General features: G+C 36.8%; 1 protein-coding gene across 1 annotated transcript in view; it reads left to right on the forward strand.

Moving 5' to 3' along the window:
• The window catches only part of Mob1b (MOB kinase activator 1B), a 41,870-nt gene that overhangs the window by 9,209 nt on the left and 15,247 nt on the right, over positions 1 to 17,414 (forward strand). The window contains exons 2-3 of the mRNA XM_042678266.1: positions 6,900 to 7,066; positions 16,462 to 16,555. Of these exons, the coding sequence (XP_042534200.1) occupies positions 6,900 to 7,066; positions 16,462 to 16,555 (261 nt within the window). The remainder of the gene's footprint in view (positions 1 to 6,899; positions 7,067 to 16,461; positions 16,556 to 17,414) is intronic.

A 17,414-nucleotide genomic window follows, 5' to 3' on the forward strand; every position in this document is an offset into this window, starting at 1 on the left:
TATGTGGTGCTGAGGAATCGAACCCAGGGCAACATGCATGCGAGGCAAGCACTCTACCACTGAGCTACCTTCCTAGTCCTGTCCCTGAGCATTTTTGCTCAATGCTAGCACTTGAGCCACAGCTCCACTTCTGCTTTTTGCTAGTTAAATAAGATACGTTGGGCGTGTCTGCCCAAGCCTGGCTTTGAACCTTATCAGATCTCAGCTTTCTTAGTAGATAGGATTAGATGGGCACTGGCTTCCAGCCTAAAAACAACTTTTTTTTTTCTTTCCTAGTTAAAACCACTTTGAACTCCTTTTTTGTGAGTGGTGTTGGTTTTGAACTAAAGGTCTTAGGATTGCTATGTAAGTACTCTACTACTTGAGCCATGCCCCTAATACCCCTCCTTTTTTTTTTTTTTTGCTTTTCAGTAGGGTATCATTAAGCATTTTTGCCCTGACTGGCATTAAACTTCAATCCCCTTGTCACCTATTCTTACTTGAACTATAGGTATAAACCACTGTACCCAACTCTTTTACCTGATAATTCTCATGTTTACTTTTATGTCTCTGACATGTTTACATTGTCATTTCTTGAGTCCTTCATTTTTTGGTTTTATTATTTTTATTGTAAAAGAAAAGGACTTCACCTCATTCCTACCCCCAAATTCCACTTACAGAAATACTGTCCATCTTGCCACATTATTGTTATTATTATTTGTTATTGTTGTTGTTGGTCGAAGGGTTTGAAAACAATGCCTGGGTGCTGTCCTTGAGCTCTTTAATGCTTTACCACTTTAACTCACAGCTCCATTTCCGGTTTCCTGGTGGTTAATTGAAAATAAGTCTCACAGACTTATTTTCAAAAAAAAAGCCCAGGCTGGCTTTTTTTTTTTTTTTTATTTTTTTTATTGTAAAGATACTATACAGAGGGTTACAGTTACATGAGTAAGGTAATGAGTACACTTCCTATTGAGTATTGTTACCCCCTCCATTGTTTTCCCCCTACCATCCCTTCCCTCCCTCCCTTCCCTGAGGTTCGTTTTTTTTTTTTTTTGTGATTAAGTGATTACATAATTTCCCAAATTTCACAGTATTGTGGAATAATGATGTTCACTTAAAGTCACAAGTTCATTCTAACTTTCCTGGAGCAAATTGTCTATCACGGTCTATAACATATAACGGTGTACACATATACACCATACATGTGATCAGCAGCATGGGGATATTTAGTAGTGGTTTGACCAGATGAGTGGAAGTTCTTTGTTTCTTAAGTCCTGTTAATTTTGTCGTATCACCTAACATTTTTGGATTTAACATCGACTTATCAGGGAGACCATGTACCGTTTGTCTCTTTGCTCTTGGCTTACCTCGCTCAACATGATTTCTTCTAGCTCCATCCATTTCCCAGGCTGGCTTTGAACCGTAATCCTCATATCTCAGCCTCCTGAGTAGCTAGGATTATAAGAGTGAGCCGCCAGTGTCCCGCTTTATGTTTTTTAAATTTATTATTCAGTTGTGCAAAGAGGTTACAATTCCATAAGTCAAGTTATGAATACAATGCATCTTGATCAATGTCATCTCTCCCATCATTCTCCCCTATTTTTAATTCTGCCATTCCTACCCTGAAGTTATATAGTTTAATTTTTACATAAGGTACATGGAATATAATGACTGCATTTGTTCATCCTTCCTCTCTGTATTTAAATGCCTCCCTTTTTGCCCTCCCCACCTAGGACATATTTCTGCTTCCTAGTATTTATTTTGTTAAATAGTTGGTTGTTTAGAGGAGTTAAACCATTGGACTACTCCCCTAAGTATACCATCCTTGAGTCAGTTTGTTTGCATGTATATGCATAAAACCCTATGTATATTATCTTGTATGCTTATATTTATAGAATTCATCTATGAATCCATTGGAACCTGGACTTTTCCTTGTTGGGAAAAGTCCTTTGATTTCACTGCTTGTTATGGGTCTGTTTGAGTGGTTTATTTATATTCTTGGTTTAGCTTTGGCAGCTTGCATGCCTCTAGGAATTTATCCGTTTCTTCTACATTTTATATCTTATTTGAGTATAGGTTTTTAGAATAGTCCCTCATAATCTTTTGAATTTCTTGGATATTTATTGAGTTATTTTCTTTTTCATCTCTAATTTTGTTGATTTTGGGCTCTTTTTTTTTGGTCAAGTTTGCTAGGGGTTTGTCAGTCTTATATTTTTTTCAGCTTTTTGCCTTATTGACTTTGTATAGGGTTTTTATAGTCTCTAATTCATTAATTTCTGTCCTGGTTTTTTTTTTTTTTGGTCCGGTCCTGGAGCCTGAACTCTGGGCTTGGGTGCTGTCCCTCAGCTCTTCAGCTCAAGACTAGCGTTCTACTACTTGAGCCACAGCACCACTTCCAGCTTTTTTCATTTTGCTTATGTGGTGCTGAGGAATCGAACCCAGGGCCTCATGCATGCAAGACAAGCGCTCTACCACTGAGCCACCTTCCCAGCCCTCTGTCCTGTTTTTTATTCTCTCTCTCTGTCTATGTCTAGTAGTTTTGGGTTTTTTTTCCTGTTTTTCTAGATGTTTTAGCAATATTGAATAAACACACAGAAAAGCAAGTGCAGTGACTTTGTTTTACCTTTTCTGAACAACTTCATGCTATCTCTGGAATTTTTTTAACTTTCTACACACTCATTAGTTTTTTGTATTTCAACACTTTGTGTTCGGATTCTTTTAGTTTATCTTATTGAACAAGTCTCTTAGAGCATTGTGACATATTCTATTCTGTATAGGTTGCTTTTTTTTTTTTTTTTTGGTTGGTCGTGGGGCTTGAACTCTGGGCCTGACTAAGCACTTTCCCTCTTCAGCTCAAGGCTAGCACTCTACCATTTGAGCTACAGGGCCACTTCCGGTTTTCTGATAGTTTATTGGAGATATAAGGGATTTACGGATTTTCCTGCCCGAGCTGGCTTTGATCCTCAGATCTCAGCCTCCTGAGTAGCTAGGATTACAGGCGTGAGCCACTGGTACCTGGCTAGGTTGCTTTTTTTAGTTATGCTGTATAGCTGTCATTTTTGAAATTTTCCTTCCTTTTAATCTGGGCTTTTGTTTTTATAATTCTTGGGTTAGTTTCCTTATTTATTACTAGTCTCATATTCTTTTTCTCAATTTACTGCTTCTGGAAGTGCAGGTTCTCTAAAAACTCTAGAAACAAGATGAATGCAATCTTTCTTTTCCTGTGTGTGTACGTGAAGTGTTAATGCACATGCACTAGGGCTTATACTTATGGCCTCAAACTCTTGCTTTGCTCTTTTGTACACACTAGTACTCTACCACTTGTACATACCTGTATTGCAGCACTCTGAAAGCTGAATCTGAAAACTAAGGATCAAGAATTTAAGGACAGCTTTTTCAGGAAAAAAAAAATGAGTGTTCTTATGATGGGCTGAAAGAAAGGCTTTATGTTATTGATAATAGATAAGGCAATATACTGGGTAGTAGAATATTTCTGGAAGTTATTCCTGTAACCAGACTAGCAATAATCCAATCATACATGAAAGTGATTGCACACTCCATATATCTTATAGAAATGAAACTAATTATATTTATACCTCAATTTTCTTCTTGCCAAATACCCAGAATGCTACATTGCCAAAGGAATAAATGTGATACCTTTCTTAGGTATCAATTGCTGTTGGATTACTTTTACAATTTTTGTGAAAACATGACTATGGGAACAGATTGTTAGAACTTCTTGCAATCCTTTCTATTACTCTGCAGTTGAAGGTCCCTGGAATTAAACTTAAATATCATGGTAAATCCAATACTACAGTTTTGCGCTTGTATTCCATTTGTTCCATTATACGTCCACTAGATTTCTGAAGTGTTAAAGCATAAGATATATATTATTCTGCATGCTTATTAACTACTGTGCAAATGTCAGTATTTCCTCTGTGTATGTGTGTGGGGGGGAGGTGCTGCTGTTTAGCTCATCAAAAAAAACTTCAAAGATCTATTCTTACCTAGGCTTATGTTAGGTTCTGGAATTGTAGTGGTAACTTGTACACATTCTTTACTTTGAGAAATTGTATTTAAGTAATATCTAATTTACTTATACATAATACAATGTAGGTGCTGTATGAGTAGGTGTTATATTCAGATTGAAACAGTGGTAAGAATAAGTTTGTGTATATTCAGTACGGATGCAGTATTTCCTAAATATGGCCTTGTTTATGATTGTTTGGGTAAATATCATCAGTTCTTGTTTGGGTTGATCAGATGTTGAACCTATAGAGAGGGCTGGCTATGTGCAAATGTATATCTACATGCACTGGGTATACATATGTAAGCATTCAAAGTTTGAGCAAAACAAACCATACTATTGTCTGGATATTTAGCTGTTCAAGCAGAATTCTGGGTTGATTTTTTTTTTAAATATATATATATTTTTTACTGTAAAGATACTGTACAGAGGGGTTACAGTTACATGAAAAGTAATGAGTACATTTCATATCTAGCATTTTTACCCCCTCCTTTGTTTTTTCCCTACTGTCCCTTCTCTCCCCAACTCCTCCCCCCCAAGTTGTAAAGTTGATTTTCTTTTTTCAAATTTTTATTGTGATTAAGTGGTTTCCCAAATTTCACAGTCATTTTCAACATAGTGTCTTGTACATCTCATTGTTACAGTGGGTCAACTGGTATCCTTGTTTCCTTCTCCTCCCCAAATTAGAAAAATTTATATACAAGATGCTGGGCACTTATATCAAATACAGTGAAAACGGGTTATACTGTGGGGGGAGGAACATACAAAGAAACAAAAAAATCACATGGTACATTATAAATACGTTAGAAACAATAGCAAGCAAGAAAAAAATATTTGTGTCCCTATCTTGGGGTTCATTTCACTTAACATCATCTTATATGGTTATACGTCCATAGCTTTTGACCTTTACTTGTCCTAGACATGTACTAGTTATTGCAAATAAGGGAAACCATGGGACCACCTATGTTTCTTTGGGCCTGGCTTACTTCACTTCATATAATTTTTTCCAAGTCTTTCCATTTCCTAACAAATGGGGCGATGCCATTCTTTCTGATGGAGGCATAGAATTCCATTGTACATATATACCACATTTTCTTGACCATTCATCTACTGAGGGGCATCTGGGTTGGTTCCATATCTTAGCTATGGTAAATCATGCTGCGATAAACATTGTTGTACTGGTAGCTTTAGTATGGCCTTGTTTGTGATAATTTGGGTAAATGTCTGAAAGTGGGATTGCTGGGTCATAGGGGAGCTCTATGTGGAGTCTTTTGAGGAATCTCCATACTGCTTTCCAAAGTGGTTGAACACGTTTACACTCCCACCAACAATGAAGTGTTAGTTTAAAGCGTAAAATATATATTATTCTGCATGCATATTAACTACTGTGCAAATTTCAGTATTTGCTCTGTGTATGTGTGTGTGGCCACATTCCCTCCAGCATCTGTTACTAGTGTTCTTGATTATAACCATTCTAACTGAGGTGAGGTGGAATCTCAATGTTGTTTTGATTTACATTTCTTTCTTCTTCTTTTTTTTTTTTTTGTTGGTCATGGGGCTTGAAACTCTGGGCCTGGGCGCTGTCCCTCAGCTCTTCAGCTCACTCTACCACTTGAGCCACAGTGTCACTTCCAGTTTTCTGGTGGTTTATTGGAGATAAGAGTCTCACAGACTTTACTGCCCGGGCTGGCTTTGAACTGTGATCCTCAGATCGCAACCTCCTGAGCAGCTAGGATTACAGGCATGAGCCACTGGTGCATGGCTGATTTGCATTTCTTTTGTGGCCAGCAAAGTTGAGCATTTCTTCATGTGTCTATTGGTCATTCTTACATCCTCTTCAGAGAAGTCTCTCTGTTAAGTCTTTTTTAAAAAAAAAATTTTTTTAATGTGAAAATACAGAGGGGTAAAAATTACATGGGCAAGATCTCTGTTAAGTCTTTAGCCCACTTATTAGTGGGGCGATTGATGTTGGGAGATTTAATTTTTTTGAATTCTAAATATATTTTACCTATGAGGCCCTTGTCCATTGTATGGCTAGTGAAGATCTCTTAATACTTGGGTTTTCTATTGATCTTGCTTGCTATGTCCTTTGCCATGTAGAAGCTCTGCAATTTCATGCAGTCCCACTTGTCCAACCTTTCTTTGATTTGTTGTGTTTCTGGGTTTTTGTTAAGAAAATTTCGGCCTGTGCCAAGGAGCCCTATTCATTCTCCTATTCATTCTTGTAATGTTTGCAGGGTATCTGCTTTTACTTCAAAGTCTTTGATTCTGGGTTGATTTTTGATTAGAAAACTTAATCTTTTCTTGCTCTAGAATTTTTATGTTCTATCTATATAAAAATTATATCTTCATACTGGCTTTTTGTTTTATTTCTTTTTGGTGCTGGTACTGGGGATGGAACTCAGGTCTTCAAACTGTTGCTTTGTGGCTAAAGGCTAACACTTTTATCATTTCAGCTATACTTTCACTTCCTGTATCTATATGCTTATAAGAAGGTGACAAATTTATATTAGAATTAGAAAATAGTGATGAAAAAGGAATAAAGTGATTTTTTTGTAGATTACAGTATATAATTCTAACTGATAAATTTGTTGTTAGGAACTGGATTAATTTTAGCTAAAATTTTTTTTCTTTGTGAGTTAAAATAGAGAATGTAGAGAAACTTTGTAGGTATTTGGGTTGAGAACATGATAGTTACATAACTTCTATTGCTAGGAGTTAATACATTAATTTAGATTGAATGTTGAACAGCCAAAGGTCTACTTGCTCTTATTTTGTGGATGTTTAAGATCACTTCTATGTTATTTTATCCAGTAATACAACGTAATAAATGCTATTGGTGGTTTTTCCTTAAATAATGTTTTTTTTTCTTCTCCTTTTGTTTTTATAGTGGCAGTCGTTCCTCTAAAACTTTCAAACCAAAGAAGAACATCCCAGAGGGTTCTCACCAGTATGAGCTCTTAAAACATGCAGAAGCCACACTTGGTAGCGGCAATCTCCGCATGGCAGTCATGCTTCCTGAGGGGGAAGATCTGAATGAATGGGTTGCAGTTAATAGTAAGTAGCTTTTCTGTTTCTCAGTAGACTGAATTAGGTTCTTTTACAATGAGGCTACTATTCGTAAGGGAATGTTGAGGTGCTAGCTAAGAATATATATATATGTATGTACACACACACACACACACACACACATATACATATATATAATATTCTCTATATATTTTAGTCCTCATGATATTTATTTTCTGAATATGAAATTTTATGAAATGCTGTTCTTATTAACAGTATTTATCTAATTATGTGTTTGGCACTCTATCTTTTCTACATGAATGATTTTATTTTATCTTTATAACTTTATGATACAGGTACTATTATTATCACACTTTACTGTGTGATAAGGAAGATGAGACAGAAGATTAGTAACTTGCTACTTAAGTTATGTAGCTTTCAAATGGCATAGCTCAAATACAGCTATAAAAATTTTACAGTCTGTAACCATAATGCTAAACTGCTTCTCTAAGTAGCGTATTGTTACTTGTGCAAATTCGTTTTCTTTTTTTCTCCAGCACGGGAGTTTGAACTTAGGGCTTTGCACTCTCATTGAGTTTTTTTCCCTCATAGCTGGTACTCTTATACTTGAACCAATACTCTACTTCTGGCTTTTTGTTGGGTATTTGGAGATAATATTTTATCAGAATTGTTTGCCTAAGCTGGTTCCATACCTCAATTCTCAGGTCTCAGCTTACTGAGATGCTATTAATAGGCATGAAGCACTGGCTTAAATTTCACTTATTTTTGGGAAAAAAAATCCAGTAGTGGTTTTTTAAAAATGAAATTTGTCAAATATGTATTCTTAACCCCAAGTAAAAAGTAAATATGTTTCTTGTGAGTTAAACCAGAGAACCATGGGAAATAAAGTGTTCACGTTTTCTTAGCATTAGTGAAAGAAATTAGTAGAATTTTGTTAGTTTTATTATTTCACTTTTGATTTGTTTTAAGAAGGTGTCTCACTGGTTTTCCTAAGTTGGGCTCAGATTTACAGATTCAAGTGATTTTCAACTTCTTGAATAGGTAGAAATATAGGTGATACAGGTATATACTTCCACACTCAGCTGTTATAACTTTCTTTTTGGTGTTAAGATTAAAGATAGAATATTTATTTGTTTGATGGTCGTGGGGCTTGAACTCAATGCCTGGGCACTGTCCCTGGGCTTTTTTACTCAAGGCTAGCCTTCTACCACTTTGATCCCAGTGCCATTTTCCAATTTTCTGGTGGATAATTGTAGATTAGAGTCTCACAGACTCTACAGATTGGGCTGGCTTTGAACCACTATCCTCAGATCTTAGCCTCTTAATTACAGGATTACAGGCATGACCTGGTAGGGTTTTCTAATTGAAGAAAATGTATATGAATGGAGTAAAAGTTAAATAAGTTTTAATTAAAAGCACACTCGAAATATCTAGGCTTTAATTAAGGAACACTAGACAGTATATTTGTTTATCTGTTTTGAGAAAGGGTCTTACTGTATTTCTCAGGCTGGCTTTTATCTTGCGATATAGCCGTGGCTAGCTTTGAACTCTATCCTACTGCTTCAACTTCCTAAGTGTTGTGATTACAGGAATGCACCACCATATCTAGCTTTTTATAACATTTGATGTTATGTTATTATAATTTGAAATGTCATATGTTTAGTAAATTGAGCTGCTACTCGCTTTTATGAACCAGAAAGATTTTATTGATATATCTTAAAGCCTTATTGTAATAGCATTTGTTTAAGTGTTGTGTTATCATAATGTGGCTATCTTCCTGGACTAAGAGAGTTTAGTTACTGGAAAAAAAGTGATTTATTTGGGGGGGGGGGGGCAGTGGGGCCAGTGAGAGATGGGAAGGGATGGGAAGGGGAAGCAAAGGAGGAGACAACAATACTTGATAAGAAATGTACTCATTATCTTCCCCATGTAATTGTAACCCCTCTGTAGGGTATTTTCACAATAAAAAAAAAAGGGGGGGATTTATTTACTTTTAATGAGACCTATCTTATTTATATGATGGTTCTGTAATACTCAAATGTGTTTGAGTTTCCATAATGTGCGTAGATTCTTTTTTTGTATTTGTTTGTATCTGTACCATTTGTTTACCAATAAAAATATAAGAATGACTGCATAGAACATCTGTATAGAAGATTGTCTTTTAACCATAAAAGCATATAATTATGTTTTTTTTTGGGGGGGGTCCAGTAGTGGGGCCTGAACTCTGGGCCTGGGTGCTGTCCTTCAGCTCTTCAGCTCAAGGTTAGTGCTCTACCACTTGAGCCACAGCGCCACTTCTGGCTTTTTTTCTTTTTGCTTATGTGGTGCTGAGGAATCGAACCTAGCGTCTCAGGCATGCATGGCAAGTGCTCTACCACTGAGCCACCTTCCCAGCCCCATATAATTATGTTTTGTTTGTATTTTCTTTCTGTTTTAATTGCCACAACTATCTGTACTACTGAAATGCCTAGAAAATTTTAACATTCCACAGTTTTATTCTATCTAGCTGGGTAAAACTTAACTTTGGACTGAAGTATTGGAACTTGTACTTCTGAGCATATAATTTAGCTGAAAATAGAGCATTTGACTGAAATACGAAATTTGACTCTAAAATTCTCCATATGTATAGTAATCCTCCAAAATTACATTTGCTGAAGTGAATGTGGTTTGAATCTAGTTAGATATTTCCCCTCAGTGGCACTGATAAAGTAAAGCATTTTAGCTGTATTAAAAACTAAAGGGAATTATCAACAAGATTGACATTTTAACAGCTTTAGTATATTTTCCCAATGAAGATAAATGGGAAAAGATGGGAAACAGTTGCTCAGTAGCCAGAAGAAACCAGCCCTTGATTTTGAATGCTCTGCTTATGGAAAAATAGAAAACAATGTTTTTCTCTAAAAATCTAGACTGTAAACATTTTAGGCTTTAGATCCATAGGTACTCTGTCTCAATTGTTCAGCAGTGCTGCTTTAAGATGAAAGTCATCCAAATGTATAACTAAATAAGCATGGTTATATTCCAGTAAAACTATTTACCAAATTAGGTGGCATGCAGCATTTGGCCTTTGACTATAGATTGTTAACCTCTGTTCTCAGGTGGGATAAAATAATAATAAATGTATAATTACATATTTAATAGAGAAAAATAGACTAATACATTTTGTAGAAAGCCAGTGCCAGTGGCTTGTGCCTGCCATTCTAGCTTTCTCAGGAAGCTGAGATTTGAGGATTGGGGCTTGAAGCTAGCCTGGTAGGAAAGCCTATGAGACTTATATATTATTAACAACCAAAAAGCTGGATTTGGAGCTATGGCTCAAGTGGTAGAACACTAGCCTTGAGGGCTCAGACCCTGAGCTCAAGCCCCAGGACAAGCGCGCACACACGTGTACACATGCACGCATGCACGCACATTAACTATAGAACATAGAGGAAAAAAAGAATTATAAGTAGGATAGATAGAAAATTGACCATAGCCGGGTGCTGGTGGCTCACATCTGTAATCTTGGCTACTCAGGAGGCTGAGATCTGAGGGTCACAGTTCAAAGCCAGTCCAGGCAAGAAAGTCCGTGAGACTCCAGAAAACTGGAAGTGGTGTTGTGGCTCAAGTGGTAGAGAGCTTGCCTTGAGGGAGCTGAGGGACAGCACCCAGGCCCAGAGTTCAAGGCCCACGACCAACAAAAGAAAAAAATAAAAAGAAAAGAAAAGAAAATATGACCATAGTAAGTAGAAATCCAGACAGAAATCAAATTAAATGTAAAGGACAAAAATGCTTCAGTAAAAAGACAGTAGTTTGGGGTGTGTATCTGGGACCATGACTCAGTAGTAGAGCACTTGATTACTGCGTTTGATTCCTAGCATAGAGGTGGGGGGAGAAAGATGGTGGTACTGTCAGAATGGTTACAAATAAAAACAAACCTGAGGTAGGCTGCTTCTAAGAGTTAGAGGGTATACAGATTTAGAATGATTGAAACAAATTAAATACTGATCTTAATGCTCTGTGTATTCTTAAAAATACTGAGCATCATTTTAGGAAAAGCAGACTTTAAGGCAAAAACCATTAATAATAACACGAGAGATTTAAAAAATGGTAAATTACCTGGGAATGGTGATGCATACCTAGCTATTTTGGAGGTTGAAATTGGGAGGACTGTAGTTTATTTATTTTTTTTGGGTCCGGTTGTGGGGCCTGAACTCTGGGCCTGGGCGCTGTCCCTCAGCTCTTCAGCTCAAGGCTAGCGCTCTACCATTTGAGCCACAGCGCCACTTCCGGCTTTTATTCTTTTTGCTTATGTGGTGCTGAGGAATCGAACCCAGGGCCTTAGGCATGCAAGGCGAGCACTCTACCACTGAGCCAACTTCCCAGCCCCGGGAGGACTGTAGTTTAAGGCCACAATCCTGGATATAAAGTTAGCAAGTCAGTTTCTCAGTGAATATGCCCACTATGCTGGCTAGTATCTATGATTCCACCTATTGTGTAAGTGTACATAGGAAAATTGTGGTCTGCAGCCAGGCCCAAGAAAAATGTAAGACTTTATCTGAAAGATAATTAAAGCAAAAAGCTGCTAGGGGCTTGGCTCAAGTAATAGAATGCCTGCCTAGAAAGTGCAAAGCCCTGAATTCAAAATTCAGTTACTAAATAAATGAATCATTAAGTTAGTTAATAAATCTATTGATAATTAATTAGTTATAGAATGGTAAATGGAATCTCAGCTACTTGGGAAGTAGAGATAGGATTGCTCTCAGACTGGCACAAACTAAAACCAAAAAGGACTAGAATTATTACTTAAATGGTAGATTACTTTGAAGCCCTGCTTGAGGCCCTAAGTTCAATACCTTAGTACTTGGAGTAAATGAGTGAATATAATAATACACGGTTCAATACACATTGAATACATAAAATAATGGGTTCATATGCCTTTAATAATGTCTCAAAAATGTATTTAAGGTAGGCTTGGTGGTACATGCCTGTAATACCAGTATTTCAGAGGCTGAGGCAAGAGGATTGTGAGTCCATAGTAACAACCTGTGTCAAAAACAAAGTGTAGCAAAGAAAACCAAAAGAAAGTGATTTACGTCTGTTGATTAAGCTGAAAGAAGTAGACAAATCCATGTTTTAACTTGTTTCAGGAACTAACAGAACATGTAGAAGAAGATAACCAAGGAGTTAAATTGACATAGGAGCATGTCAAGTACCCAGGTACCTCAGATTATACCTGGGCACATTTTCAAAAACTGAAATCATTCTCTGACCACATTGGAATTTAGCTAGAAACCAATAGCAAAAACCTAGCAAATATATGTTTGGTAAGAGTACATCTTAATGAAAGATGGAATATATTATGAAATATGATAAAGATACTATATATAGTAACATGGATACTGCTAAAGCTGTGTAAAGCAGGAAATTTAGAATTTTATTCTCATGTATTTAAAAAGGTATTGAAAACTAATGAGCTAAGTAAGCACCATTTCCAGAGATTAGAAAAATAATAGCAAAATACACAGAAAAGTTAAAAAAATATTACCAGTAAATTAATTATCAGAAATTAATAGAATAGAAAACAAATATAGCAGGGTGCCAATGGTTTACACTTGTAATCCTAGCTGCTCAGGAGGCTGAGATTTTAGGCTTGCAGTTTGAAGCCAGTCGGGCAGGAAAGTCTGTGAGATCATTATCTTCAATAAACTACAAAGAAAAAGCCAGAAGTGGTGCTGTGCTCAAGTGGTAGACTGGCCTTGAGCACAAAGAGGCTCAGGGACATTGCCCAGCCCCTGAGTAAGCCCCAGGATTGGCAAAAAAACAACAACAACTAAAACCTAATAAAAGAAAAAGGCCAAAACTTAATTCTAATGAAGATTTTGAGTCCAGTGGATTTACAACCCCTAGTAAAACTGGTAGAGAAAAAAAAAAGTACGTGTAACCATTTATTAGGAATGAAAAAGTGGCTATTAATAAAGACTTTAACATTAGAACTTAAAGGGAAGTACTGTGAACAGCTGACCCTAAATGAAAATTGTTAGTGAATAAAATATAAAATTCAGTTTACCAAAGTAACAATTAGAATAAAAAAATCTGAAGTCTTATCGATATATATATTTTTTGTTGGTCATGGGGCTTGAACTCTGGGTTTGGGCGCTGTCCCTCAGCTCTTCAGCTCAAGGCGAGCGCTCTACCACCTGAGCTACAGCACCACTTCCAGTTTTTTCTGATGGTTTATTGGAGATAGGAGTCTCATGGTCTTTCCTGCCCGGGCTGGCTTTGAACCATGATTCTTAGATCTCAGCCTCCTGAGTAGCTAGGATTACAGGCCTGAGCCACCAGTGCCCGGCTTTTATCAATATTTAAAAAAATGTAATATATATATATATATATATATATATATATATATATCTTCCCACAAAAAGAGATTTCTATGAAACAGACCCTTGAACTTAATGTGTATTTTCAGGTGACTGAACTCCCAGTCCTTTTTTCTCAGCCTCCTGAGTGCTGGGATTACAGATGTGCATCACCATTCCTGGCCCTCTACCAAACATTTTAGGAAGAAATAACACCAGCCTTTGGCTCTTAAAGATAGTTGAAGAAATATTATTTATGACATTATAAGACATTAATTGGGAGGAAACTAGGTCCTTTAACCTATGGATTTGGGTGTAAAAATCTTACTAAAAATATCCTCAAATTTAGTTTAGCAATAATTCAAAAGTATGTCATATTACCATGGCCAAATTGTTTATCCAAGAATTGAAAGTTTAGAAAAAAATTTTAAACCATTTATTGGTTTTCAGTAAAATTTGGTTTTCATCACATAAACGAAAAAGCAGTTGATAGTTAAATTTTTTGAGTTAATTTATTGTTATTACAGAGATGATGTACAGAGGGATTACAATTATATGAGTTGGGTAATGAGTACATTTCCTTTCACATAGTATCTTCTATTCCCTCATTCTCTTCGAGTCTCTTCCTCCCATCTCCACCCATGAGTTGTTTTTTGTTTTTTTTTGGTTCCGGTCGTGGGCCTGAACTCTGGCCTGGGAGCTGTCCCTCAACTCTTCAGCTCAAGGCTAGCACTACCACTTGAGCCACAGCGCCACTTCCAGCTTTTTTCTTTTTGCTTATATGGGCTGAGGAATCGAACCCAGGGCCTCATGCATGCAAGGCAAGTGTTCTACCACTGAGCCACCTTCCCAGCCCTCTACCCATGAGTTGTATAGTTCCCTTTCATAAATACCCATTGAGCTCCACTGCGGCACTTTTTCCCTTGAAGAAGACAGAACCATCGAACACTTAAAAAAAAAAATGAAGTCTTTTGTTTCCATATTTTGGAATTTCAGTATGTATATTTTATATAAATATGAAGAGGTACTTAAACATTGCACCTTTATGTTTTTCTCATAAGAATATCCTCTTAGGAATGGGAAGGTGGCTCAGTGGTAGAGTGACATTCATAAGGCCCTGGGTTTGATTCCTCAGCACCATATAAACAGAAAAAGCCGGAAGTGGCGCTGTGGCTCAAGTGGTAGAGCATTAGTCTTGAGCTGAATTGCTGAGCGACAGCACCCAGGCACACAGTTCAAGCCCCATAACCGACAAGAAAAAAAAAAGAATATCCTCTTTGGTCTTACTGTGTATATAGAATCCTATATAATTTGTCACATACCAGGTACAGTTTAGATCTATAAAGTTTAGTTTTAAAACCTATCAAGTAATAGATGAGAACTGTTGATAAAGCCTGTTTGTAAAAAATTATAATAAAAACCCTAATAGTGAAATGCAGCTACTTTTTCTTAGATTGGGAATGAGTCAGATTCCAACAGTGCCACTAGCAGAGTCAGTCAGTGCAGTAAGGTAGGTAATTGAATAAAAGATTTCATGGCTGCACAGGGACAGTGTTTTCCTTAGTGGTTACTGTGTGTATACTGAAAATCTGAGAGACCATGATGCTATTACTATATCATGGTTATTATTACTAACAAGTAAATTGTAAAAGGTTGTTTTGAGGCGAATGTAAAAATTATGAACAGCATCAAATATATAAAATGAGTCCCAGGAATAAATCTAATGAACCATGTAAAAGCTATTCTTTTATAATTTGTTTGGTTTGTGCCCTTCTTAATACATCCTTGCTAAAGGCCATGGACATATTTTCTCAGGCTCTTTTAGCTTTTATTGCTTTGCCTTTCACATTGAGAGGAACAATACTTTTGGAATTACTTTATGGATAAGCTGTGAATAAAGTCCTTTCTTCCCCCATTTTTCTTTCCCCTTCTTATTTTGGAAACCCGGTATCACTGTGTAGTCCAAGCTGGCCTCTTAACTCTACAGCTCTTCTGCCTCAACTTCCCAGGTCTGTACTGCCACACGCTGGCAAGAGTCAAGATTTTTTGTTTTTTGTTTTTGGGTCGGTCGTGGTGCCTGAACTCTGGGCCTGGGCACTGTCCCTCAGCTCTTCAGCTCAAGGCTAGCATAGCACTCTACTGCTTGAGCCATAGGGCCACTTCTGGCTTTTTCTGCTTATGTGGTGCTGAGGAATCAAACTCAGGGCCTCATGCATGCAAGGTAAGCATTCTTACCACGGAGCTACCTTCCCATCCCCCAAGGGTCAAGTTTTAACTTAAAAACTTTCCATAGTGATAACCAGTTGACCCAGAACTAGTTGTGGAAAGTCTGTCTTTATGCTACTGTTCCTTAGTAATGGCTTTGTTGTAAATCAAGTGTTTTATGTATACTTGAATCTATTTTTGGTCTCTGTTTTGTTACCTTGTTCTAACTAAGATCATCTTTTAATGTGCCTTAATAAATCTTTTTTGTGTTTGCTGGTACAGGGGCTTGAACTCAGGGCCTTATGCTCTTGCTTATTAGCCTTTTCATACAAGGCTGATTCTCTGTCACTTGAGCCACATGATTCACTTCCAATTTTTTGCTGGTTAATTGGAGATAAGAGTTTTGTACTTTTCTACCCCAGCTGACTTTAAACTGGGAACCAAAGATTTCAGCCTCTTGAGTAGCTGGATGGATTACAGAAGTGAGCCACCAGTGCCCAGCTCATAAATCTTATAAACTTGTTTTTATAAATTTTGATAACCATTTGTTTTCCTATAAGAATCTGTTAGTCTTGACTCTACATTTTCAAATAAATTTCAGCCTCTTGGAGTTCTATAGAATGACATTCCACTGTGATTTGAATTTGCAGTTCCATGATTACCAAAATCTTTCCAAATGATTTTTTGACTATCTAGAAATTTGTGAGTGACAGTTCAAATTGTCACATTTGCTGGTATGTTTTCCTTTTCTTACTTATCTTCAGAATTCTTTATATATTCCAGATAGAAGATTTTTGTTGTTTATATGTATTACAAATAGTTTAAAAATTAGGTTTAACCATTCTATTTCACTTACAACTGATATTTGCTTTGCAGCTGTAGATTTCTTCAATCAGATCAACATGCTTTATGGAACCATTACAGACTTCTGTACAGAAGAGAGTTGTCCAGTGATGTCAGCTGGACCAAAGTAAGACATGGTTAAAGATCAGTTCTTTCTCTTTCTCAGCTCACTTTTATTCTTACTATTAATAGCAATAACATCTACTATTTATTTGGTGATACCTAACCTAAACATAAGCCCTCTCATGCATTATATATTTCATATAATTATATAATTTATATAATTATGAATTATACATATATGTAATCTTATGCATTATATACTTTACATTTATTTATTTTACCAAATAATAACCACAAAAATATTGCCTCATCCACTATAATATACGTAAAGAATTCAGTCAATAGATGAATCAGCGGGCTTTTAACAGAGGTAGAACAGCTCAGGAAGGGTATGGTGATACCACATAAGGAGGTAAGGTAGTGGAAGGCATTAGTACAAAATTGATGCTGTGACACTGTCAATCTTCATTTCTTCCTACAGAAAGCTGCAGAGGTTTTCAAAGTGCTGGGCTTCTCAACCCCTTCCTTCCTTATAGGCCTCTTCTGTTAGAGTTGAGTTTTTCACCTGTTAAGGGTCTGTTTACTTGGCGAACTGTGGATTTTGTAGTTGGCAGGTGTCTGTTTTGGCCTCTTCGCAGCGTGTTTGAGTTTACATGAATTAGGTAGCTCTTTGTTTTAAACATGGTGGTTCAGAGACACAGGTGTTTCCTCCTTTCATTGAAGAATAAATTTCGGTTACTTGTTATTTTGAAAAGTTTTTTTTTTTTTTTTCCTGATCATGGGGCCTGAACTCTGGGCCTGGGTGCTGTCCCTCAGCTCTTCAGCTCAAGGCTAGTGCTCTACCACTTGAGCCACAGGGCCATTTCCAGCTTTTTCTGCTTATGTGGTGCAGAGGAATTGAACCCAGGGCCTCATGCATGCAA

This window comes from Dipodomys spectabilis, unplaced genomic scaffold, assembly GCF_019054845.1.
Source record: "Dipodomys spectabilis isolate Male_0828 unplaced genomic scaffold, ASM1905484v1 ptg000043l, whole genome shotgun sequence".
Classification (NCBI taxonomy): Eukaryota; Metazoa; Chordata; class Mammalia; order Rodentia; family Heteromyidae; genus Dipodomys; species Dipodomys spectabilis.